Here is a 25,790-nt window from a genome sequence, read left to right on the forward strand (position 1 = left end):
TTCCTTAGCTACTCATTATCTAAGTATTAGTTAATGATTAGTTTACTAGTAACTACTACAGTATTTGTGTATGTTATTGTAAAGTGTTACCCAAATATTGAACACTGTACACCCCTGTGTCAAAAGTGGCAGCACAAACGATATATGCACGCGCTCGGGTAGACCTATATCACATCACGCTCTCAGCTAACCTCGGGAGGAGTAAAAAAAAACATGATAGGCCGTCAACCCACCCAGAGGTCACTATTGTCAAAAGTAACTAGGTACGTTACTAGTTACGTTAGCCTACTAGTTACTTTTTTTTTTTTTACCCCAAATACCTTACACTTAAATTGTTACATGTCTAGCATGTCACTGTATTAATTATTTTCGCTTAAGAGTGATATGAGGTTGCAAACTATTATGTTAACTGTCAAATAAATCACATACACTAAGTGATAGAGAATAGAATTATAAGGGACATCAGATTACTGCATACCATGAGAATGATTTATTTATTTAGAATAATCCATGATTAATGTTATACTAATTGTCAAAAACCCACCTACATGTATGAACAAACAAGAAAACACTTGACACCACATAAACCACAACATACATTTTATGGCACTTAATGATGAAGCTCAAACTCATGATTATACTAAAGTAGACTGAACAGAAATTATTCTATTCTGCGCTCTACTGAACACATTTCCTCGTTTTCTATTTAGTCAAATGAGATGCCAGCATAATCAGCACCAACTCAGTTGAGGCAGCCTTCCCCAGCTATCTTTGAACACCACAGAAAGTATGATGAAGACTCAAAAGATGAATTTTAACTTCCATGTTCTTCTGTCATCCATTATTACACTACTTTTCCTGTCAGGGATGCTGACCCCCCTCTTCTCACCATTCCTTTAACATTTACTCACAGCAATGTTTACTTTACCCCCCCTCATTCTCACCATTCACTCTCAACGACTCTACTCACAGCAGTGTTTACTTTTCTCTTACTGTCACAGAGCGACCCGCCCAGATCAGCTGGGGCTTGAAGGAGCGCAGAATTGAACACACATGTATAAATATTGAACGTGTTTCACGTCCGAATTGCACTCCGTCAGGTCCCCTGCAGTCTACTCCCGAAGTTTGAAGTCGATCCAACCAACGGTTCTTGAGATACGAGAGAGAGAGAGAGAGAGAGAGAGAGAGAGAGAGAGAGAGAGAGAGAGAGAGAGAGAGAGAGAGAGAGAGAGAGATGGAGTGTAGATTAGCGCACTCCCAAAGTTTGAAGTCGATCCAACCAACGGTTCTTGAGATACGAGAGAGAGAGAGAGAGAGAGAGAGAGAGAGAGAGAGAGAGAGAGAGAGAGAGATGGAATGTAGATTAGCGCACTCCCAAAGTTTGAAGTTGATCCGACCAACGGTTCTCGAGATACACAAAGGACAGAGAGACAGAGAGAGAGAGAGAGAGAAATGATCCTCCTTGACCGGGAGCGTGCGCGGTGAATGTGGGGCCCCCAAAAAGCACCATGGGATGGAGATATAGAGAGAGAGGGAGGGTGTGTGTTTGTGAGAGAGGGAGAGAGAGACACACACATACACACACGTCACGAGCAAAGCCCACCTTGGGCAATAGACACTGAATAAAATACACTTGTTCGTTTGATCCCCCAAAGGCACACACACACACACAACAGGCCGGAGTCAGGTATTGAAAAAGATACGTTTTTATTACACAAATAGTATTTATACACAGCAATTCATAAAATGTACATGCCTCGTGAGACCATTATTAGGCTTCAACATTGGTTAGGTTAGGTTAAGTTTATTTGATATGGACATTACAGAGCATTGGAGATGTAACATACATGTATGCACAGTAACCAGATACAGTGTTAAGTGTATAGCAGAATGCTAATTTTCAACACCTGTCCACAGGCGACTCCTACACCAAAACACAACCCAAAAGGACATACCCAAAAAGAAGCAAAACATAATTCAAGAGCTCATCCTAGGGCAGGAGGATGGAATTGAAGTTGTCGCTGTTATTGCTACATTGTTGAGAGTAAGTAGTAGAGAAGGAGCCAGCACTCAATGATGTTTTTACATCATTGCGTGCTGGCTCCTTCTCTACTTACTTGAAACTCTTGTGCCTTGCACCTAAAACTTGATTTATCCGGTGAGTGTGCGGGCTGATAGCTCCCCAGCTATATCTGCTTTGTACATTGTTGAGAGGCCATGCAGATTGAAAGTGACAACATTGAGGCAATTGTGAACTTTGAACAGCAAGAGCCCATTCATGACCATGCACTGGTGAGAGTTGGTCGGCACGGCGTCGTCGTGCACACTGGCCGGCCAGGTCGCCCACATTAAATGTAAAGTGCCTAGTGATCTCAGCCCACCAGTGGCGCTGTTCGAGGTCAGCCACCCCGACCTGAAACTGGAGCAGCTAGGTCTTGGCGATGGCTTGGTTGAGGTCCACCACACCAAGTGGCCTTATGTCGAAATTCCAGTGTTGGGCAGTATATCCAGACAATCGACAAAACAACACACCAGAGACAATATTGAGGTTAACAATGTCGACTCACCTGACTGTTGACAAAGATCAACCAGAGCAACTGTCCAAACTGTGGCATCCCCCCGTCGATAAGCCATCTCAGCACCGGACAGCTCCATGGTGCTGAAAGAGCGCACAGGCTACTTCCCAAGCATAATGAAAAACAAAACACATAAAAAACATGAGAAAACGAAGATTGTTATATCGAGTAGATTGCGGGAGAAAGACTCGAAACCAAAGTTGTATCCGACTGGATTTATTTTCTCACACTTCAACTGCGATCATACAGGTAAAAGTGGGCTGCTAACATGTTGCTTTGTAGGCTACTCCCCAAACCATCGTGCCACCTACCTGAACCCCCCGCCCCTGTTAAAGGGGCCCCTACCATCAGGTGAATGTCTTTCCCCATTGTCTCTGCTGTGGTACGCCACACACGCCCCCCCAGAATTCACCCAAACCCCACTCCTAATAACGGCGCGGAGGCCGGATCAGCCGACCGTAACGGCTCTGCTTCACAGGCACACTGTCAGAGTCCTGAACAGCAGACCCTCGGGGCCGAGGGGTGGCGGGGGACCTGCCCAGGTCTACGGGAAAAGAGTCAGCAGGGGGCAGCACAGCAAGGGGAAGGGGGACCACAAGCTTGTTGGGAGGTCGCCCACGCCGTGGGGGAAGCGCCACCTCCACCGACTTGCTTAAATCCAAATGGGCGGGCTTCAGGCGGTCCACCGAAACGTGCTCCTTCCTCCCCCCTATGTCCAGCACAAAATACTTGGTCCCTGCTTCCAGAACGTCATAGGGGGGCTGCAGCGGCGACCGGTGCGCGTCATGCCGCACGAAGACATAACCCGCCGAGAGCAGATCCGGCGGCATGTGCACCTCCGGCACGTCGTGTCTCGAAGTGGGGACAGGGACAAAATCCTTGGCCACGTCCAGGAGCGCCGCCCGCTGACGAGCGGCCGACCAGGGAGCGTCAACCCCTGGAATTAACTCTCCCGGCACTCGTAATGGCTGGCCATACACCAACTCAGCAGATGAAGACTGCAGGTCCTCTTTGGGGGCCGTCCGCAGGCCCAGCATGACCCACGGAAGCCTGTCCACCCAGCCACCATCCACGAGGCTAGCCCGGAGAGCGGCTTTCATAGAACGGTGAAACCTCTCGCACAGTCCATTCGCCGGCGGATGGTAGGCTGTGGTGCGGTGAAGCTTCGTGCCCAGCCCCTCTGCCATAGCACCCCAGAGCTCCGACGTGAACTGTGGACCACGGTCCGAAGTGAGGTCAGCCGGCGCGCCGAACCTGGCGACCCACGACCCGATGAAGGCCCTAGCCACCTCTGCCGTTGTGGTCGACGACAACGGCACCGCCTCCGGCCACCGGGTGGTCCTGTCCACCATCGTGAGGAGGTGAGTGAACCCATGGGAGGAGGGAAGTGGCCCCACCAGGTCCACGTTGACGTGGTCAAACCGCCGCTCCGGAACCAGGAACGGGGCCCAGGGGGCTTTGGTGTGGCGATGAACTTTAGCCCGCTGGCAGGCTACACACTGTCTAGCCCAATCTCGTACTTCCTTCTTCAGGCCTGGCCAGACGAACTTGGCCGCTACCAGCTTCACAGACGACTTCACCCCCGGGTGTGAAAGTCCATGCATGGCGTCGAAAACCTGCCGGCGCCACTCGACTGGAACCAAGGGCCTCGCCAGCCCTGTAGAGACATCGCACAGGAGCGTGGTGCCGACGTCACCAAACGCCACCTCCTGTAGCCGCAGCCCGGTCTCCGCTGACCGGCAGGCCTGCACTCCCGCGTCGTTGGCCTGATCCGCGGCCATGCCGGCGTAGTCGAGCCCCAGGTGCACGGCGCCCGCCACCGCCCGGGAGAGGCAGTCTGCCACAAAGTTGTGCTTTCCCGCCACGTGCTGGATGTCTGTGGTGTACTCTGAGATCTCAGCCAGTTGACGCTGCTGGCGTCCGGTCCTGGGTGGCTCCGCCTTGGACATAGCGGACGCCAGTGGCTTATGATCCACGTACGCAGTGAACCGACGCCCCTCCAGCAGGAACCTGAAGTGCCGGACCGCCAGGAACAAACCCAGGAGTTCACGATCGAAAGTGCTATACTTCCTCTCATTGTCCCGTAACTTCCTGCTAAAGAAAGCCAATGGCTGCCAGGCACCACTCACCCACTGCTCATAAACCGCCCCCACCGCGTAGTCCGATGCGTCGGTGGTGAGGGCGACTGGGGCCGTAAGCGACGGGTGTGCCAGCAAGGCAGCGTCGGCCAGCACGTCCTTAGCGTCCTGGAACGCTTGGTCCCGCTCCGAGGACCAGTCCACCGCGGCCTTGGGGTCGCGACCCCGCAGTGCGTCGTACAGAGACCGCATGTGATGTGCCGCCCGAGGGATGAACCTGTTGTAAAAATTTACCATCCCCAAGAACTCCTGCAGCGCTTTCACAGTCCGGGGGCGTGGGAACGTGGCCACGGCGTCCACCTTGGCGGGCAGAGGAACAGAGCCCTCCGCGGTGACTCTGTGCCCCAGGAAGTCGATGACCGCCACGCCGAACCGACACTTGGCTGGATTTATGATGAGCCCATGCTCCCCGAGCCGCACAAACAACTGTCGAAGGTGGCCCATGTGCTGCTCCGGCGACGCACTTGCCACCAGGATATCATCCAAGTACACGAACAAAAACGGCATGCTCCGCAACACAGAGTCCATCAGCCGTTGAGGTGACGGCTGCCCCCTTGAGGCCAAAGGGCATACGCAGAAACTCGAACAGTCCGAATGGAGTTATTACCGCTGTCTTAGGCACATCCTGCGGGCGCACCGGGACCTGATGATAGCCCCGCACTAGATCCACCTTAGAAAAAATTGTTGCCCCCGCCAAGTGGGCCGAGAAGTCTTGTATGTGCGGGACTGGATAGCGGTCAGGCGTCGTGGCGTTGTTGAGGCGGCGGTAGTCCCCGCACGGGCGCCACCCGCCATCGGCCTTCGTCACCATATGCAGCGGGGAAGCCCACGGGCTGTCGGAGCGACGAACGATCCCCAGGCGCTCCATAGCTGCAAACTCCTCTCTGGCAATGGCGAGCTTGGCTGGATCCAGGCGGCGCGCGCGGCGCGTAGACCGGGGGGCCAGTGGTGGCGATGTAATGTTCGACTCCATGCTTAGCCACCACCGCTGAGAAAGTGGGGGTGGTGAGAACTGGGAACTCACTGAGGAGGCGCTGGTACTCGTCACCGGTGGCGAGCACATTGGACAGCCCAATCGTCCCCACGTCGCCCCGTGAACACGGGTAGGAACAGAATGAAGTGGCGTCAATCAGGCGGCGGTTCTTAACGTCCACTAATAATCCGAATGCACACAGAAAGTCCGCACCGAGCAGGGGTAGCGACACCCTCGCCCTGACAAAATCCCAGCCAAAACGGCGACCGGCAAAACACACCTCCACATACCTTGTGCCAAAAGTACGTATGGGCGTGCCATTTGCAGCGACCAGGGCGGGGCCTGCCACCCCAGCCATGTCCTCCATTGCAGACGTGGGCAAAATGCTATGCTGAGCGCCAGAGTCCACCAGCAATCGCCTGCCTGAAACAGTGTCTCTGATAAACAGCAGCTTGCCAGCCTCACCAACGCTCATCGCTGCTGCTGAACGCTGGCTCTCCCGTTTCCCTGGGCGCCAAACTTGCAGGGCGGCCGGCACTGCTTTGCCTTAGCTCCAAACCTCCTGTGGAAATAACACAGCCCGTCGTCCTCCCTGCGGTGGCCGCCTGCTGCCGCCACTGCATACGCCGCGTCCTCCGGTGGCGCCGTCCAGACTGGCGCGGGATGCAGCGCGTGCACGTGCAGCTGACGAGTGGCGAGGAAAATCCTGTCCGCCTCGGCCGCCAACGCACGGTAGTCCCTGGAGGCAGAAAGCGGGGACCCTGCCAGGACAGCACGCACAGAGCTTGGCAGCTGCCGCAGGAATATATGCGTGAGGAGGAAAGCCGGATCCGACGAGCCCAGCGTGGCCAAAATCTTATCCATTAACTCAGACGGCTTGCTGTCGCCAAGTCCATTCAGAGACAGAATCCGCTCTGCCTTCTCCACCTCTGACAGTTCAAATGTTCTCAACAGCAAAGCCTTAATGGCCTCGTACTTGCCAGTGGGAGGGGGGTCGTCAAGCAGCTCCAACACTCGGCCGGTTACCGAATTGTCCAACGCGGCCACCACGTAATAGTACCTTGTGGTGTCATCCACAATCCGCTTTAGTCCAAACTGCGCCTCAATGTGACGAAACCACGAGCGCGGACTGGCATGCCAGAACGGTGGAAGTTTCACGGAGCCCGTGCCAACATTAGCGGCCAACCCGGCACCGCTGCCCGGGCTGTCGGAGACGTCCTCATCGCCGCTTACGTCAGGCCCAGGGCTGAATCCCTTCCTGGGCTTATTTTTTTTCGGCATCGTTCAATCAATAACGGTGCTCAATCGGAGCCCCGTCCAGGGTCACCAATGTCGAAGTGCGGGAGAAAGACTCGAAACCAAAGTTGTATCCGACTGGATTTATTTTCTCACACTTCAACTGTGATCATACAGGTAAAAGTGGGCTGCTAACATGTTGCTTTGTAGGCTACTCCCCAAACCATCGTGCCACCTACCTGAACCCCCCGCCCCTGTTAAAGGGGCCCCTACCATCAGGTGAATGTCTTTCCCCATTGTCTCTGCTGTGGTACGCCACAAGATAACGAAATAATAAGTCGTTATCATGGGAAAACAGACTTTGTTATATCGAGATAACGAAATAAGTCGTTATCATGATAAAATGGTAATAAAATAAACGCTTGGCCTTTCTCGGTTTCCGTAGCGTTCAGCAGGATAATCTTCACAAACGTTAATCACTTTTATGCCTTTTGAAGGGTTTTCTAAAAATCTTGTTAAAAAAATGCATTTACGTTCCAAAAGTCATAAAAGTTATTCATGTTTGTGAAGATTATCCTGCTGAACCCAAATTCGTGCTCCCATAAACTTTTATTAACCACAGTGAAAGTGAAATCCCCATTCAAAACCCCATTCACTTTTCCCTTGACGAGCCCGGAAGTATACTTCCGGACTCATTCCTGCGGTGCTGGAGCATGGATCGAGAGAGAAGGGTCCAGCTCCGGCCGGGGCCAGTAGGCTAGAGCACGCCCCCCTAGGTACAGAGCAGCTACAGAGCACGCCCATACCGGCCGGAGCTGGATAATATTGGGAGCATGTGTATTGATGTCTGTGGATATGCTACACATGTTCCACCACTAGGTTGTGCCCTTAAGTCAATCAAGTGAGTTTAGAAGCTGAAGCAGATCATATTTCTCCACAGCTAGTGTATTCAGCTGCAGAGAAAATGTGTTGGTTTTCAGTGACAATATAGCGTACTGCTTTGTTTTTGTATTAAAGTGCAGAAGGAAAGACACTGAATGTAATACATCCCATCGCCCACTGGAGTCTCGGGCTGCAACACATGCATTGACTAGCCTGATGGTGAATGATCAATAGTCAATTTAAAACAGAGAGGCCAAGGGGCACAAAAACAGAACTTTGAACTTCTCAAAGAAAAATTCACATCTTTGAAATGATATTGCCTGTACCGGTGTGAAACAACATCAACAAAGCTTGTTGCTACACGCTGAAAACGATTGGATCCCCCATTATAGGGAGAGAGTCTGGCAAGCGAGACTAGGTCGTTAAACCAAACAGAGCATTTCCCCCCCGCAAGTCCAGAGTGGAAATCTACGCTGCTAGACTCTCTCCCGGAAGGGAGGGGAGTCTGGCATGCGAGACTATCACAAGCCCAACTGTAGTGAAAAAAAGACTGTTTACCCTTAAAGTCGAGCTGAACCCAAAAATGACTTTTCTTTTCTTTTAGTTCAAATACCTGGGTATGCAGTGCACCTATTTAATGTATGCAAACAAAATCACAAAAGTCTAATTTCTTTCGTTTTTCACACTTTTTCACATCAAAAGTTCATTTTTCAAGATTTCATTGATAACAGTAATGTACAGTTTGCTGACATCACCTAGTACTATCAAATTTCTACCCCATTTCAACCAATCATATCACGACATGCAGCTGTCAATCAAATCTTCATTTCAGGATAATTTTCTCTTCCAAAAGAAAGAGAAAATGGCGCCTAGTGCCTGTCATCTGGCAGAATTCCTATCCCATAAACTAACTAGGCCAATTGTTAGAAACATGAACAAAAAACAAAAACTATAATCTCTAAGAATGCAAAGAAATGTAACTTGCTCGTTAAAACACGCATTCCAGGAATATTATTTATATTTATAACGATAATGGCGTGCGCCTCCGAGCCTGACAGCCTCCCTGGCTGTCAGGGGTCGTCTCTCGGAGTTTCCAGGCGGGCGGGCAGCACCCATGCATCGGATTGTCTGCTCGCTCCGCACGAAGCAGCCTGGCTGCCTGGTACTCCGCGGATCCCACTCCGTGGCACGACAACACGCTGAATCCCACCCGATTTGCGGGTGGAATACGCCAGGATTGGCCAATGCCAAAGCCAGTCCTCAGAATTGTCAAATCAAATAATCGACACCGTATATGGTCCGCTTCTCAATTTGTTTTCAGTCTGAAACTGACTCAGACTTTAAGAGATTTCCTCTTCTGGAAAAACAACATTAATGTACCAAACCTGGAGTGGAAGGCAACATATTTTCAGGGCATATAGAAGCACTGTGGCCTAATCATGGAAAGTAAAGTCAGGAACACAGTGAGAATCTTGTAATTTGTACTCATTATACACAGGCTAGCAACATAGGAATAAAACCTTTATTACATATGAATGGTGAGTGAAGTAAAAGAAACATAGGCCCACGAATACATTTTAAACAAATGTATGACATAATTAAAACTTGACAATAAAAATCTATAATCCCTGGCCTGGTCCATGTTTGCTTCCGGGCTCACTGACCAAATGTAAAAGATAAACACTATAGCTTTTCTTCTCAATTTCCCTGTAAACTTTCCTTCTCAATGTAGGTCTCCAACCCATTAAGATCCTCACACTGCTTGCTCAAGACTCCTTTAAAAACCTCAAAGCGATGGTTCAGGTCTTTCTGGGTGTGGATTTTATATTTGCTCCCAAAGGCCCCGTCAGCAGAGGCCGCCCCGTAGAAGACGCGACCGATCCGGGAGTGGACCAGAGCCATGGCGCACATGACGCAGGGCTCCCGGGTCACGTAAAGGTCATACCCGGTGCATATGTACGGCTGACTGTCCTTTACAGCAGGAACGTCTCGCAAAGTCTCTGAGGTTGGTGTAGGAGATGTGAACTGGCAAGCGGGGTATTTGTTAAAAGAGTACGCCCCGCCGCCCTGACTCCGAGCCACGAGGTCGATGCAGACCATGACGGCGTGATGGAGCGGGTGGTGTCTTCGGCAGTCGTGGCCCACGGCGACGACCCTCTCCACCTTGGGGTCGACCAACACGGCCCCCACGGCCTCCATACTGCTCTCCCTCCCCGCTCTGGCAGCAGCCATGGCGGCCGCCATGTACTCTCGCATCCTGGCTCTCTGAGGCGGGCCGAACAGCTCTCCTCTCAGGGCCACCGTCACCTGCTTGTCTTCGTGGAAGGAAGTGGGCCAGTGTTTGCTCGCCAGCTCAAACTGGGGTCTGGTCAGGGGAGGGTGCGCCGGGACCCGGACAACAAAAGGCTGCCCTAAGCCGTCATGTCCGACTCTACCTGCGGGCAGCAGGGAGTCGATGCCGACGGGCTTCTCGCTGTCGGTGTCCAGCGCGTCACTGACAAGGCACACGACCACCTCCAGAGGGTGAGGGCCATCCTTCGCCTTGCACGCCCGCACCCTCTTGATGTGCTGAAGGCCGGGTAATGGGTAGAGGGAGTTCAGCTCCTTCACGATTCGAGAAGTCTGCTTCTTGTCGGTGATGGGTGCAGCAAACGCCTCAATCAGTTCCGTGTCTTGTGACTGCTCATCCGACAGTACGGGATAGGCGACCCAGGAGTCATTGTCACCTTCTGACCCTTTCCTGCGTTTTGACAGCGGCTCCACTTCTGCAGCATCCTCCTGTTGAGGTTTGTTGTAAACCAAAGTGAAACATTAAGTCAGGATATTTACAGGACAAAAAAACCACATTGATCACAATGCCTTTATGTTGGATAACTGAAAATGTCTCATCTGTATTAACAAAGCAGCTTTAGCATACAGTATTACAGTGCTGCTTTGCATATTTTTGTTTAGCATTTTGCATTTACATCAATTCACACCATAATTCATACACAATTCCCTTAAAATTACTTAAGGGAATCCTTAATGAAGAAAAAAAGATGGAAAGAAAAAAGAAAAAGCCTTAAAAGATTTAAACCGGGAGACAGAAACTTTGCATTCAAAACTAACCCTGTAATAACTCTGTAAAGGCATAACAAAATCCCTTAATAATTACTAGTCTAACCCAAAAATAGATCCCTTAAAAAACAATGACTAACCCTTTGTTACAGCTGTTAAATTAAAGGGTTTGGTTTTGTGTAGTCTTTACAATGGCTTGTAACAGATCTACACTCTGGGTAATATGAAATCAAATTATGATGTTACTCATTTTTGTTGTGTTTGATGCATTTTAAGATTCTAATGTGAGATTTTTCTGCCATAAATTGCAGTATGAGGTTTTTTTGAATGGCATACCAGGTTGGGCTATAGCCTAACAGTACCACAGACAGCATTAACTGTGCAAATTGCAAATTTTTATGTACATCTATCTTATCCCAAACATAAATGGGAGCTCGGGCTCTGTTTCCCTGTCCCACTGTGACATCATCCATGATGTCATAAATCCCACTGTGACATCATCAGTGATGTCATAAATCCCACTGTGACATCATCAGTGATGTCATAAATCCCTGATCCCACTGTGACATCATCAGTGATGTCATAAATCCCACTGATGACATCAATGTCATAAATCTGACATCATCAGTGATACTGGTTGCAGGACGGGCAAAGCCACGAAGCCACAGAGCGGGCGAGCCTAGGCTAGTATAAAGTGGGCAATGTTTGTTTGTTTCAAGTTCTGTGTTTGGCCACAGCTATGCCGTTTTATGTGCAATCGGGCTGAAACCTTCAGGGTATGTAAAGGGCACCTGTGCGGGTGACCTGACAGAGCCAGATTTTTTAATTAGGGCAGATTAATTGCCCTAAGGCTGAGGCTATAGTTCAGTGATGATGTCATCAGTGTGAGGCTATATAGTGATGGGAGTATAAGTAGGTAGAATCGGGAGGAACCAGACGGAGACGATGGCTTCCGCCCCTGGGCTCTGCGGGTGACCTGACGCCGCAGATTGCATCTCCCTGTCTCTCCGTGAGCGCGCGCTGTGAATGTGCGCTGCTGCTGTGCCTGTCTTGCCTCGGAAGCAGCAGAGAGGGAGGGTGTGTGTGTGTGAGAGAGATAGAGATATACACACACACAGAGTGAGAGAGACAGAGGCAGAGACAGAAAGTGAGAGGGGAGAGACCGAGAGAGATGCGCTCCGTTGTGGTGGAAACAGATCTCGGAGCTGGAGTCCGTGCGTAATACAATCCATGCGGGCCGGGCGCGAGGCCTCGTGAGGTGCGAGGCCCTGTGTGGTCGCACACTTCGCACAGCCCTCTGCCACGCTACTGCCTGACGGAGCTGGATTTCTTAATTAGGTGATTGCCCTAATTACGATGTCATAGAGCAGGCGAGGCCATTTCTAATAATCACCATTAAATGAACACAAGCAATCCCAATACAACATCACCGTGGAGATACAGAGGGGGTACGGTGGCGCAGTCGGTAGCGCTGTCGCCTCACAGCTAGAAGGTCCTGAGTTCGATTCTCGCCTGGGACGCTGGAGTTGTGACCCCCCCAATATCTTCAGTGCCTACTGCCCAGGTGGGCTATCTCGTCGAAAGGGCCTTTCTGTGTGGAGTTTGCATGTTCTCCCCGTGCTCCCCAGGGGGTTCCTCCGTACATAACCCCCCACTAAAAACATGCAGAAGATCGTCATCCGACCAGTGACGACAACATCCGAAGTTGGTCCCCGGGCGCTGGAAAGAAAAAGCGACCACTGCTCCTGGCCTGCCCCCTGGAGGAAAGGACAAGCCTGGATGGGTCAAATGCAGAGGACAAATTTCACCGGCCACCGTCAGCATGACTGTGTGTTTGTGGCCGCATGCATGTATTGAAGTGTTCGTGTGACAATAAAAGACGGGCTTGTCCGTCTGAAATCGTGTTTTAAATCGAGTTGTGTGCGCACGGCCACCCTCTCCATTCCTCCCACCTAGCTGGCACCCAGACCGTCTCAGTCAGGCTCTCCTGCACATTTGTCTCATTTCTTCATAATCATGCTTTCTGTTGTTGTTTTTACCTCCACTAAATTGCGCTTATGATGCCCAGCTGCATTCACTTTATGCCGTTCCAGAGTGACTTTTTACGCGTGGGCAGAACGCTTCTCTACAGCTCTTTGGGATTTTCTCTGCCACCAACACTCCTGACTCCCATCTCCACTGGAGACATTTGCGCTTGCTTTCTCTGTCATTACGGTGCCACTACTGTGCGCTTGGCCCGTGTATATTTGCGTAGATGCAATTCTAATTAATTAAGCTTCAGATAGTTGAGAGGCACCGTAGCGCATTCCTGAGCAGACCGCGCGCGACGTGGAGGGAAGAGAGCCGCAGAGGGAAGCAGCTTGGCAAAATGAAAACGGGTTTTATTCCTATGTAAATTACCATACGCATGTAGGCCTACACAATGGGCAATTATCGAGGTATGAAGAGTGAGAAAAAGAACGATAAGAGGGCCGTTCACTGCCCCAGGTGTGAGCAACGCTCACTGTACCTTCATGGATTTGCAAAAAGGTGCTCAGCTCACCGCTCATGAAAATAATGAGCTTGCTCAGTGAGCGGCGCTCTATTAGCGTGTTCATGCACAACCCAATGATCATTTAGGTTGATGATTTAGGTTCTTCTGTCGTCCTTGATCACATCCAGAAAAGTCACTGCAGCTCCTGGGATAAAACACTGAGGAATCACTGAGACTATGAACATCCAGCTAAACAGAAAAACAATTGTATCGAGGGTTTAGAACAAAAGGGGCATAAGTGATGGTTTCCTTTTTTTATAGCAGAGCAAAACAAAATCTTTCCATTCAAAACATGCTATTATCCAAATTTAATTTAGGTTTTTCGCTTTATTAAATTGTGTGTTACAAATGTATCCTTGGACACAAGGTAAGAGCTCAAGAGCTTTCCAGTGATATGGGACGATACATTTATCTCACAATATGATTTGATACGCGGAGTTCATGATTCGATGCAGCCACGATACAATGTAATAAATAAAGGTTCAGTGACAAAGTCCAACTGTGCAGAATCATGTTTATTTCTGAGCCACAGATCTTGATAGCAATTGTTTTCTAGAAAGTAAACCATTCAAACAAATGTCATTACAATGTGCAAATAATATAACTGACATTGAGAGCTTGTGAAATTGTGATGTCTCAAGCAGAATAAAATATAGTGATTAATTTTCAGCCCCATGATACGTATTGTCACATTTGTAACAGGGACTGGTGTTTTGGTTAACAAGTAGGCCAAGGTCGAGTTGCACAACCTTTTATCTTGATTTGTGGAAACTTTCACCAGAGCCTGTCACATTTTTGTTTTGTTTAGTTCAACCAAAATGGCATTGACAATTTTGCTTAATGGTGTCAATGGAACCCGATCTTTACGCACAGTGACAGTATGTGATGTTATAATGGAACAGTCCGATACGGCAACTTCTTTGTTTATTTCCTCCCCAGCAGGAGCTTTGCCTTCATGACTTTGGGCACATGGCGTATGGTGAGAGACACTCTGGTGCCTCGGGTCAGCATGTCCCCCGGCAGCGCGCCAGTGGCTGGTAGGTTCAGCACCCTGTGGGTCAGGGTGTCCTGGTCACGGGGCTGGATCCCATGCAGGAGCTTCTGGTAGCTTTCCTCCTGCAGGATCAGGAGGCTCCGCGGCTTCACCAGCAGAGAGAAGAGGTGGCGGCTCTCCTCTGTCTGTGGGGCGTCCCCCGCCTGGCTGCTGATGGCTCGGTAGAAGTCCAGCAGGGTGTGAGAACCCAGGCTGATGGTGGTGACGGTGGGGTGGTACAGAGGCCCATCTTCGTGAGGCATAATCCCCTCTCCTTGCTTATACTCATTCACCAACACGTGATTGGCCGTTTTCCCACTGAACGCGCCCAGAGAAGAAATTCTATCGCAGTACCGCTGAAGCCAATCAGGAATCTTCTCTGCCAGCATCCCTTTGGTGTGTGGCAGTCCTCCCCAGTTCTGCAGCCGCCTCGACGATAACTGAGTCCATTTGGTTCTGGGTGACTTGTAAACCTGTTGTAAAAGATAGGCCTCCTCTTCCTCTGATATGAAATCTGGAATGTAATAGACTGTTGGCGGAGCATCTTTTAGAACAAATTGTTGCAGTTCTTCCACAATACTAGCTGGCTGCTCCATGCCTATTGGTGAAAAGTCATGAAATGCTTGTTAAAACGCAGGTTAGTAGATCACTCAGGTGCTTCTTGGTAGATTGCTAATGCAGGCTAAGCTACCCATCTGGTGGTGGCTAACAGTAAGTGGTACCACCACAACCATCTTTTGCTTGCAACTCTGTAATTTTGAACGTAAACAACCAAGCACTTAGGTAAACACAACAATTTCTACTGTCTGCGATCAAAACTTACTGACTGAATACGGCGTTAATAGTGGAAAAAGTCGGGGCATCTAATAGCAGCAGGACGATTTTCAATCACACGCTCTGGCTGGCTAGTCCTCCAGTCCCGTCTACGTCATCGCTCGTTGCACTTCCTTGTTTGTTAGCAATAGCAACATAGCATGTGCATCCCCCAACACCTGCTAAGCAAGCTGCTTAGCAAGCAGTATGGAGACAGTGCAGCACTGTGCTGGAAGGGGAAACAACTCTGCCCAGTTGCTACAATGATGAGGGAAATCCGACATTTCTGAACGAGGCTGAAGTTGGCTCCCGATTCGCAGCTCCCGATTGGAATTTTCCAGTCCACCTTAAAAAGTGGAATAACGCCTCTAGATGGCGTGGTTCGACCATTTTCAAGCGAGTTCATGAACTGGAAAACATAGGTATATAGGGGGGATATGTAAAGAGAATACATTATAGAATGAATCCTGCATTTTGTTCGTTTTTAATGTTGCATGCAATTCTTATTGACCTCAAAAAGGTTCTCCTATTGGTGTAAACAGCTGGAAAAAAGAGTTGATTTCACAGCTTTTGCCCATCTAGACTGCATAAAACCACCTCCAACTCACAGACCATTACACATATTCTTTTCAAACCTGGCCTAGATTATAAAGGGGACATTAGACTCTCATTATAGCACAGTGTCTGATTTGTGAAACATATTTCTGATTTGTGAAACTGCTCTAATTGCAGTTTTCAACTGATTTTTACCATCTAGACCGCATCAAACCAGGTCCAGCTCAAAGACCATCACTCTAATTCTTTTCAAACCTGGCCTAGATTATAAAGGGGACATTAGACTCTCATTATAGCACAGTGTCTGATTTGTGAAACATATTTCTGATTTGTGAAACTGCTCTAATTGCAGTTTTCAACTGATTTTTACCATCTAGACCGCATCAAACCAGGTCCAGCTCAAAGACCATCAATCTAATTCTTTTCAAACCTGGCCTAGATTATAAATTGATGGTCTGCAATTAGAGCAGTTTCACAAATCAGAAATATGTTTCACAAATCAGACACTGTGCTATAATGAGAGTCTAATGTCCCCTTTATAATCTAGGCCAGGTTTGAAAAGAATTAGAGTGATGGTCTTTGAGCTGGACCTGGTTTGATGCGGTCTAGATGGTAAAAATCAGTTGAAAACTGCAATTAGAGCAGTTTCACAAATCAGAAATATGTTTCACAAATCAGACACTGTGCTATAATGAGAGTCTAATGTCCCCTTTATAATCTAGGCCAGGTTTGAAAAGAATTAGAGTGATGGTCTTTGAGCTGGACCTGGTTTGATGCGGTCTAGATGGTAAAAATCAGTTGAAAACTGCAATTAGAGCAGTTTCACAAATCAGAAATATGTTTCACAAATCAGACACTGTGCTATAATGAGAGTCTAATGTCCCCTTTATAATCTAGGCCAGGTTTGAAAAGAATTAGAGTGATGGTCTTTGAGCTGGACCTGGTTTGATGCGGTCTAGATGGTAAAAATCAGTTGAAAACTGCAATTAGAGCAGTTTCACAAATCAGAAATATGTTTCACAAATCAGACACTGTGCTATAATGAGAGTCTAATGTCCCCTTTATAATCTAGGCCAGGTTTGAAAAGAATTAGAGTGATGGTCTTTGAGCTGGACCTGGTTTGATGCGGTCTAGATGGTAAAAATCAGTTGAAAACTGCAATTAGAGCAGTTTCACAAATCAGAAATATGTTTCACAAATCAGACACTGTGCTATAATGAGAGTCTAATGTCCCCTTTATAATCTAGGCCAGGTTTGAAAAGAATATGTGTAATGGTCTGTGAGTTGGAGGTGGTTTTATGCAGTCTAGATGGGCAAAAGCTGTGAAATCAACTCTTTTTTCCAGCTGTTTACACCAATAGGAGAACCTTTTTGAGGTCAATAAGAATTGCATGCAACATTAAAAACGAACAAAATGCAGGATTCATTCTATAATGTATTCTCTTTACATATCCCCCCTATATACCTATGTTTTCCAGTTCATGAACTCGCTTGAAAATGGTCGAACCACGCCATCTAGAGGCGTTATTCCACTTTTTAAGGTGGACTGGAAAATTCCAATCGGGAGCTGCGAATCGGGAGCCAACTTCAGCCTCGTCATTTCTGATGGCTTTGAAGGCACACAAACTGCATGGGGAACGCAAATTACAATTAAGTGATGTGAAACAGCGCCACGCCTGTATTGTAGTGTAAATTAAAGTCACAAAACCAAGAAAAGTATAGTTTGCCAAAGAAATGTCAAAACGCTCCATTACCTCTTTGTACAGCGACATCGATTCTCAGAAGAACACTGTTGAATTTCTCAGGAACGATTTGACTCCATGCTACTTGAGTGTGCAACCGGCTAAAACATCCCCTAAACTTTCGGCATTATTTTCTTACCGAGTCAACTTCTTAGCTCTTCAACCTATTCAACACATAAACATGAACGTATATTGTAAAAAAACAACAACAACAAACAGACAAACTAAAAACATGAAAATTTACTCGTCTTCAGCAGTTTTCTACTATCTCTCTACCTGACGTTTAATGAAAAAATGGTAACTTACCATTACATATTTTGCTGCTAGACGGAATTATTTACATGGGACACAGCCAGCCAGACAGCTGAACAGAGAACACAAAACCGTGACCTACCGCTTTCTGTTAACTCTTTTTGAGAAACTCGAGTGCTTCATGTTGTCTGTTGCTGATTTATTGCTCTGGAGGTCAACGTGTGCTTGTGGTATGTTGGGATATTTGTCTCTTTCGTGCTCTTTGGTATCAGAGTAAATTCACACGATTTACACAAAAGGAAACTTGTTTTTGGACTCGTTGGCAAAAAACGCAAGCCACCACTACTATGTTGCCTTCAAGAGTTGTGGTGCACAGGCTGCCACACTTCAGAGTTAAACCTTCATACACTTCTGCACATGGAAAAGCTTCCTGCTCCAGACTTGTCCTGGGCATCGAGACGAGCTGTGATGACACCGGGGCTGCGGTGATGAACGAGGCGGGGCTGGTCCTGGGAGAGTCTCTTCACTCCCAGAAGGAAGTGCATCTGAAGTAAGTCACAGACTAGTGGTGTAGGAGAAGTGGGTAAACTCTTAATTTATGACATTTGCATTATGACATCACTGATGGCATCACAATTGCTGGAGTGACATCACTGATGATGACATCACAATTGCTCGAGTGACATCACTGGTGACATCACAATTGCTCGAGTGACATCAGTGGTGTTGGTGACATCACTGATGACATCACAACTGCTCGAGTGACAGCTTCGTTCACAGCCCATCAATCACAGTGTGGGCGGAGCCTCTTCCTGTCAATCAGTGTGGGCAGAGCTTATCACAGTGTGGCCAGAATAGTCCCTATCTGCAGAGCCGGAGAGCCTAGCCAGCAGCAGCAGCCGGCAGCCGCTGCACTGATACCCATCGCGTGGCAGCGTCACCTAGCGATTTGCTGACCAAATGCTACTTCCATGTATATATTATTACGTTTATTCTCATTAGTTAAATATATCAAAATTAATGGCTAATGTTCTTGTTGTGATGTTTGCGTGCCTTATATCCTCCCTCTTATACCCTCCCTCCCTCGGGCCATTACGAACAAGGTCTGTGAGGTCCCCTTTAGAAAAACTTCCTTTAGTCAGAAGACCCTATCCTTCATGGGAAGCACTCTCTGGAATAATCTACCTCCCTCGATTAGAGAATGCCCGAGTCTCGCCACCTTCAAAGGCCAGTTGAAAATATGGCTCAGATCAAACCAACAATGTGATCACAATTAACATACTTAACAGATCATTTGCCATGTTTTGCAGCATGCTCTGTGTGTTTTATTTATTTTATTTATTTTAGGTTTCACTAACCTTTTATACTATTAATTTTTTTGGTACTATTAATCGTGTGTTTTAATCATTTTTGGTTTTACTAACTTTCTGTACTTTTAATCTTTGTTGTATTATTAATTTTTCTTTCGCTTTCATGATTACATCAACCTGCCATGGGACTACAGGTGGAAACTAGCCCTTGGGCTACAACCTGGCATATTTACTGTACGGCTGTACTGTTCATTAATGTGTAAAGTCCCATTCTTTAAATAAATGAATCTGAATCTGAATCTGAATCTCTTCCACACATCACCTACACATCACCTGCCAATCACAGTGTGGGCGGACCCTCTTAACAAACAACACATGTCAATCAAACTGTGGGCAGAGCCTCTATCACCATGTGGAATTCAATTAGACCATCTTCATGGTAGAAGCAGTGTTTCCCCTACCATTCAACGGCACCCCCGCCAGGCCAGAAAAAATTAAAATAAATAAATAAATAAATAAATAAATATATATATATATATATATATATATATATATATATATATATATATATATATATATATATATATATATATATATATATATATTTTTTTTTTTTTCCATAAACCTTTATGGCATACTATTACTACTGGTGTTGACAGGGTTGACAGTAATAGAAGATGCCAAATCATTCAAAACAATAAGCATTTTGCTTTTAGGAGCATTGCACCAGCATGCAGCGCTATTCCAAAACGTGTCAACGTGTATCGTTGCCTGGGAAACGCACATCCCATAATACAACTGTTCGCATCGCATCCCATAATGATATGATGATACTTGGGATGCCATTGTGAACATAGATGTGAACAGGTTAGCTAAAAGTTTAGTGTCGTCAGCGAGGGCCCCCACCATTGTGGTCAGGGTACGTTCCGAAATCCCTCCAGGCCTGAAATTTTTTCTAGGGGAAACACTGAAGACATGTGCCAATTATAGTATTTGGATCAGTGCATATATTCACAAGTTATAAGATACTTTTAAAATTATGACTTAGTTTAACTCATATAGGCTAATAGACTGCACCTCTGCAACTTGTTTAGCTACAGTTCATATTTAGAGTTAATCAAACAATAGATAGCTACATATTCCTTCAGTCTCCTTGCCCTGCAAGGTATACATTTTACACTATAGGCTATAGAGGAGATTTAGAAGTTTGTATACTCAATGTTGCCCTGGTCACAGACCATACTGCAATGTTTCCCAACCAGCCGTACGTGTACCCCTAGGGGTACTTGAGGAGCTTGCACGTGGAGAGATTGGGGATTACACTTTAGTTCCAAAATGATTTAAAAAAATTCCAAGTAATTTCATAAGCCCATTGCTAGAATAGTACATGCAACTAGTTCCCCCCTGGCAGGTGTCCACTGCTACACTACTGTGAAGAGGTCACCATTAACGCATGTCAAAACTGCGTGCAAACCAACTAGCTAGCGGAATTGGATAAATGGCTTCAATCGTAAATAATTGTTAATTCATTTAATAATCTGGTTGTGTTAATACAGTTCAATATGAGTTTAATATAACACATTTAGGATAATCATCAACACACATGAGTGTGGGGGTACTATTGGCATGGCAAAACAGCTCAAGGGGTACATAAGACAAAAATGGTTGGGAATCATTGACTGTACGACTGGGTTTCGTTTTTATCGTCTTTCAGGTGATCATGGGATAGCTAGAATGGGATAGCTGACACTGACACAGTTCTGCTACATAAGTTGATGTAAAGCAAATTTTATTTAAAATCCTGACAAAATGTGATATGTATAGTCTATATATTTTTTTTATTTCCAAAATGTTTCATACATCTCTACTTTATTTATTTTTATCAAATGTGTCAACAGCATAAAAAAAAATCATATGACGTGACACTATGATTCCACTGAAAGACGACAAATGATAATATCACCCCCTCCTAGGCTGTTATGTGGAGTTAATTTTTTTTCCAATTCTTCTTCTTCTTTTTGTTGTCAAGTTTATTTGTATAGCCCTAATTCAGAAGCATGTCTCAGAGGGCATTACAAAGAATTTGTCTTAGCTAAGTTCAATCAATAAACAGAATTAAACAACTTATATGATAGAGAATAGAATTCTATACATCCGCTTAAATGTATATGTAAATGTATATCACAGCTTATCTAATACCAAATGAATTGAGCCTTGAGTCCAGGACTGTTTAACATAAAGTATATTTAATAGCTTACATTCTCTGCAATATGCATATTGACAGAGGGCATGAATCTCAATGTACACATTCTGATATGTCATACAGAGTCAATTATTCAGCCCATGGCCGACAGTGAACATATGCTTTATAGGCAAAGGTAGGCAGAGCAGAGAGGAGGAAAAGGCAGAGAGGAGGTGGATGAACCTTGGAAATGTGTGTGCGTCCACTTGAGTCTGACAGGGAAACTGTTATCAGTTGTTATTGGACACGATGCACTGCCCAAGGTTTCAGCAAAGAGGAGAAGTCCTCTCTATGGGGCTGGGTGAGATGTCAGTGTGAGTCTATGTGTCAAATGGAATGGAACTTATAGCATAATTATGCAAATAGGCCTATAGCTTATTGATTAGGAAATATTGATTAGGAAATGGCATGGAACTTATATTTTTCTCCAACAATCCACCCAATTGTTATGTTCATCAATAACAATAATAATTACAAAATTTAAGTTCACTATTCAATATAATGCTTGTATCTGTACTTAATTGTGGGCCAGGGCTGGGCAGGGGGGGTTTTGAAAACATAGGAAACATTAAACACTTGAAAGAACACAGAATTTTTGATCAATATGCAGTCCAGCGCAGTCTCAGCTCATATCACAGCATCTCCATTATCTATTGGAAAGAGAAACCAGATTTTAGTGATATAATGACAAAATTACATCACCACTGCGGCTATAATATATAGGAGTGGGCCTACTAATCTTAACTCTATATGGTTCAATGCAAATAGTCTAATTAATAATGCATTGAACTTAATATTCAGTGTGTTCCAAATCACACTTAAATCTTTTCCACTATTGTAAAAGAAACTTCTTATATACCGGTACATGTATGTATATATATATTTTCCAGTTTTACTTTATTCAACGCTTGAGTCCTTCGGACCTTCCTCTAAAAGGAATCATGTTATTTTCAAAGTATTCACAACAACAACAATATTTCTCATCATTCATGTGATGACTCTAGTTCATTCATTTATTTGTTTGTTCCTGGTGCTGTTGTTATTGTTGTTATTAAACTATTTAATAGCCCAACTCCATGCAGTGGTTTAATTTCTTTTTGGGAACTATTTTATTAGAATAAAATTCTATTTCTAGTTTACTTTAATATTGGTTTGTTTGAAATAGGAACTGAAACTTTCTAAAATACAAAACATTCATAACATTGATTAATCATATTCATTAAACCATAATCACAGTATCATATAACTGATTATTCTTAAAATGATACTTTAAAACACTTCATTTTTATTTAATATTGAAAATAGAAAGAATTTTCTTTATTCTACAAAAACTAGGTCAAGTAGACCTCTTGAACTGTGGATCAAAGTACTCAAAGTACAGATTTGTGCTGGTGTTGAAGGTTTTCTGTGACGTACAACCTGTAACTATAAACATTAGATTTCACAATGTGCCTGTATTTTAGACAAAATAACTTCATTACAAGTTATTAGTACAACAAGTACGTACATACGGCAGATAATGTTTTGAGATACTCTGTGAGTACATATTCAATTGTTTACTTTATCATTTGTTTGCAATGGACCTCGTAAACAAGATGACTCCTGAGTGGGCATTCACAGCTTACAGAGTGGCAATGAATTGACCTTGTGGACTTGTGGCAATGTGCAATGGGGCGGAGGGTGACCCCAGAAAGTGCTGTTGGTGAGGGCTTTACATGGGGGGGGGGGGGGGGGGCGGGCTAGACCCCAGGCAGTTCACTTGAGTGATTTTGGGGATGGCAAGACCCCACTAGATAAAACAGTGAGGGCCAACATTGTTCACATGCTCCAAACGCAAACTCAGGACTGTCTGTCCTCCGAGGTCATTGTCTTATCTATAGATACTTTTGAAAACATCTCACCCGTACTTACGGTAAGTGTAAATTTTGCTTATGTGTTGAAAACATACCAAAAGTTAAATGTTGGTATGCCCACTTAATTTGATTTCTCATCCACCCAATTGGTGGTTGATAAATGTGCATTTTTCTGTTTAAGAAAATACTTCAGATTCAGATTATCGTACACAGGAAGTCTTCATCCTACACAACACATTCTATTAGGATTTATTTTCAAAATAATAATCAACAGTCTATTTATTACTATTCAAATTTGCTTACTGCACTTTAAATAATGCAGAGCTTACTTCACTCTATTGATTCATAACAAACAAAACATTCAATCACTTTGCTCTCTCAGGGTGTGTTAACACAATCAGCCTGGAGGTGTCGCCATAGACTAGCTTGGCGTCGTATTCCAAATTGTTTTCGCTAGGCTAATGTTTTGGCTAAGTTGTTCTGAGGGAAGATAAACAAATTCTTTCAGCCTGTTATATTCCAAAACATTTTTTTTTTCTCTACCCATGTTGATCTGATCACAGCATCTGTGTGCTCAAAGTTTTGGGGATTGAACCTGGGGCTTGTTTCGACATTCAATTTCATAATGAATAATACTGTGGGGTTTTAATCCTGTGACTCAGGGCCGATCTCTCCAACCAGAAAAGGCGGTGGCTGGCTCACTGTTGTTTGCTCAAAGGCTGGGAATTGAACCTGGGGCTTGTTTCGACACTCGTAAGCCCAGTGTCCACGTTTCCCACATGCACGGCATCTATCGCTACGACGTTTATGCTTTTGGGGTACACCTGGTGCGGTGTCTAATTTTACGGGCCCAGTCAAATGCTTATCTCTCTCATATTGTTTGATAACAATCCCAAGCTGTCTAATTGTCTCTCTGGCTCCTTGACATTCTGGCCTTCTACAAGGCCCTTTTTCAGTGTCCATTCTCAGAGAGCAAACAGATGGCTTCCTTACAGTATGAAAAAGACAATTGAGCAGGCCTAATGTCTTATCTATTTGTTGCGTGTCTCTCTCTCTCTCTCTCTCTATGGCAGAAGGCAAATCACTGATTTGGTAAACTGACCTCTCAGGAAAAACTCTGGAGGTAAACACACATCTCAGGTCAACTCAAAACTCTGGAGGTAAAACACACATCTCAGGTGAACTCAAAACTCTGGAGGTAAAACACACATCTCAGGTCAACTCAAAACTCTGGAGGTAAAACACACATCTCAGGTGAACTCAAAACTCTGGAGGTAAACTGACCTCTCAGGTAATAAACCTGTATTTTAGAGAGAGAGAGAACTAAGAGAGAGAACTACGTATTTTGTTTATCACTTACTTGTGATCTCTGATAGTGTCCGTGTGTGTAAAGTAATTTTCAACACTTTACCTTTTAGTCGATGTGGGGTCTCTGGTGACAGAGGGACGGTTGTTCTCCTGTTGACCAGTTCCGTCCGTGAGTGGGGTACCTGGAATTTACAAACTTGGTGACAGATCAATTTGTTCAATCGACAATTGATTCTGTATTTTGGGATTGGCTAAAATACACTTTTTGCAAACCTCCTGTTCAACTCCTTTAAAATAGGCTTCTTAAGAAATTGTTTTGTTTTACAATGAAACAGCTGCTTATTTTTGGTTGTTTGTTTGTTACATGCTTGTTACACATTGTGGGAATCTCAAAAAACTTATCAACCATATTGCTATACAACTATGATTGATTACAAAAGCATCAACTTGGTCCTGCGTTTGGACCTGTTGCTGGACTTGTTATGTCCTCTTAATAGCCTCAACTAAGTCCTGCTATCGGACCTGTTGCTGGACCTGTTTCACAAAAGCCTCAACTAGGTCCTGTTTGCTTGGACCTGTTGCTGGACCTCATTTAAAAGGAGATCCATAATGAAAAGACCCATTTGTTCAAAAGCATCAACTTGGTCCTGCTTCCTTGGACCTGTTGCTGGACCTACAGTATTTATAGATCCATATCACAAAAGCCTTTTGATAAACCCACAACATGCAAATATTTCAGATTCTTTTAAATATCAGATGACAGCTCAGTAATGAATTATGAAATTAATTCAGACTTACCCGCTCTGTCATAGATATCCTGTTCGTGACACGCCAATTGATAGAGAATAGAATTCTATACATCCGCTTAAATGTATATGTAAATGTATATCACAGCTTATCTAATACCAAATGAATTGAGCCTTGAGTCCAGGACTGTTTAACATAAAGTATATTTAATAGCTTACATTCTCTGCAATATGCATATTGACAGAGGGCATGAATCTCAATGTACACATTCTGATATGTCATACAGAGTCAATTATTCAGCCCATGGCCGACAGTGAACATATGCTTTATAGGCAAAGGTAGGCAGAGCAGAGAGGAGGAAAAGGCAGAGAGGAGGTGGATGAACCTTGGAAATGTGTGTGCGTCCACTTGAGTCTGACAGGGAAACTGTTATCAGTTGTTATTGGACACGATGCACTGCCCAAGGTTTCAGCAAAGAGGAGAAGTCCTCTCTATGGGGCTGGGTGAGATGTCAGTGTGAGTCTATGTGTCAAATGGAAT

The 25,790-nt window shown here is 45.5% G+C and overlaps 2 protein-coding genes across 3 annotated transcripts; both read right to left on the bottom strand.

Annotated features, from left to right (window-relative positions):
* Positions 1–9,437: 9,437 nt before the first annotated feature.
* On the bottom strand, positions 9,438–13,377 carry LOC310771040 (putative inactive tRNA-specific adenosine deaminase-like protein 3; the record flags this gene model as incomplete). The annotated part of the gene is made up of 2 exons (XM_083663722.1): positions 9,438–10,583; positions 13,372–13,377. The coding sequence occupies 2 exons, from the start codon at positions 13,375–13,377 to the stop codon at positions 9,504–9,506; spliced, it is 1,086 nt and encodes a 361-aa protein (XP_083519848.1). The 3' UTR covers positions 9,438–9,503.
* A 526-nt stretch (positions 13,378–13,903) lies between these two features.
* Positions 13,904–17,624, bottom strand: LOC310771038 (alpha-ketoglutarate-dependent dioxygenase alkB homolog 6-like). 2 transcript variants are annotated; one of them, XM_083663720.1, is made up of 2 exons: positions 17,551–17,624; positions 13,904–15,026 (listed from the first exon to the last, which is right to left on the bottom strand). In XM_083663720.1, exon 2 carries the CDS (start codon positions 15,022–15,024, stop codon positions 14,320–14,322), a length of 705 nt encoding a protein of 234 aa, XP_083519846.1. In that variant the 5' UTR covers positions 15,025–15,026; positions 17,551–17,624; the 3' UTR covers positions 13,904–14,319. The 2 variants fall into 2 exon arrangements, with proteins under 2 accessions (XP_083519846.1, XP_083519845.1); XM_083663719.1 differs by lacking the exon at positions 17,551–17,624 and adding an exon at positions 15,252–15,337.
* Between the last annotated feature and the right edge of the window lie 8,166 nt (positions 17,625–25,790).

The sequence above is a fragment of the Poromitra crassiceps genome, assembly GCF_964638095.1.
Source record: "Poromitra crassiceps genome assembly, contig: HAP1_SCAFFOLD_317, whole genome shotgun sequence".
NCBI lineage: Eukaryota > Metazoa > Chordata > Actinopteri > Beryciformes > Melamphaidae > Poromitra > Poromitra crassiceps.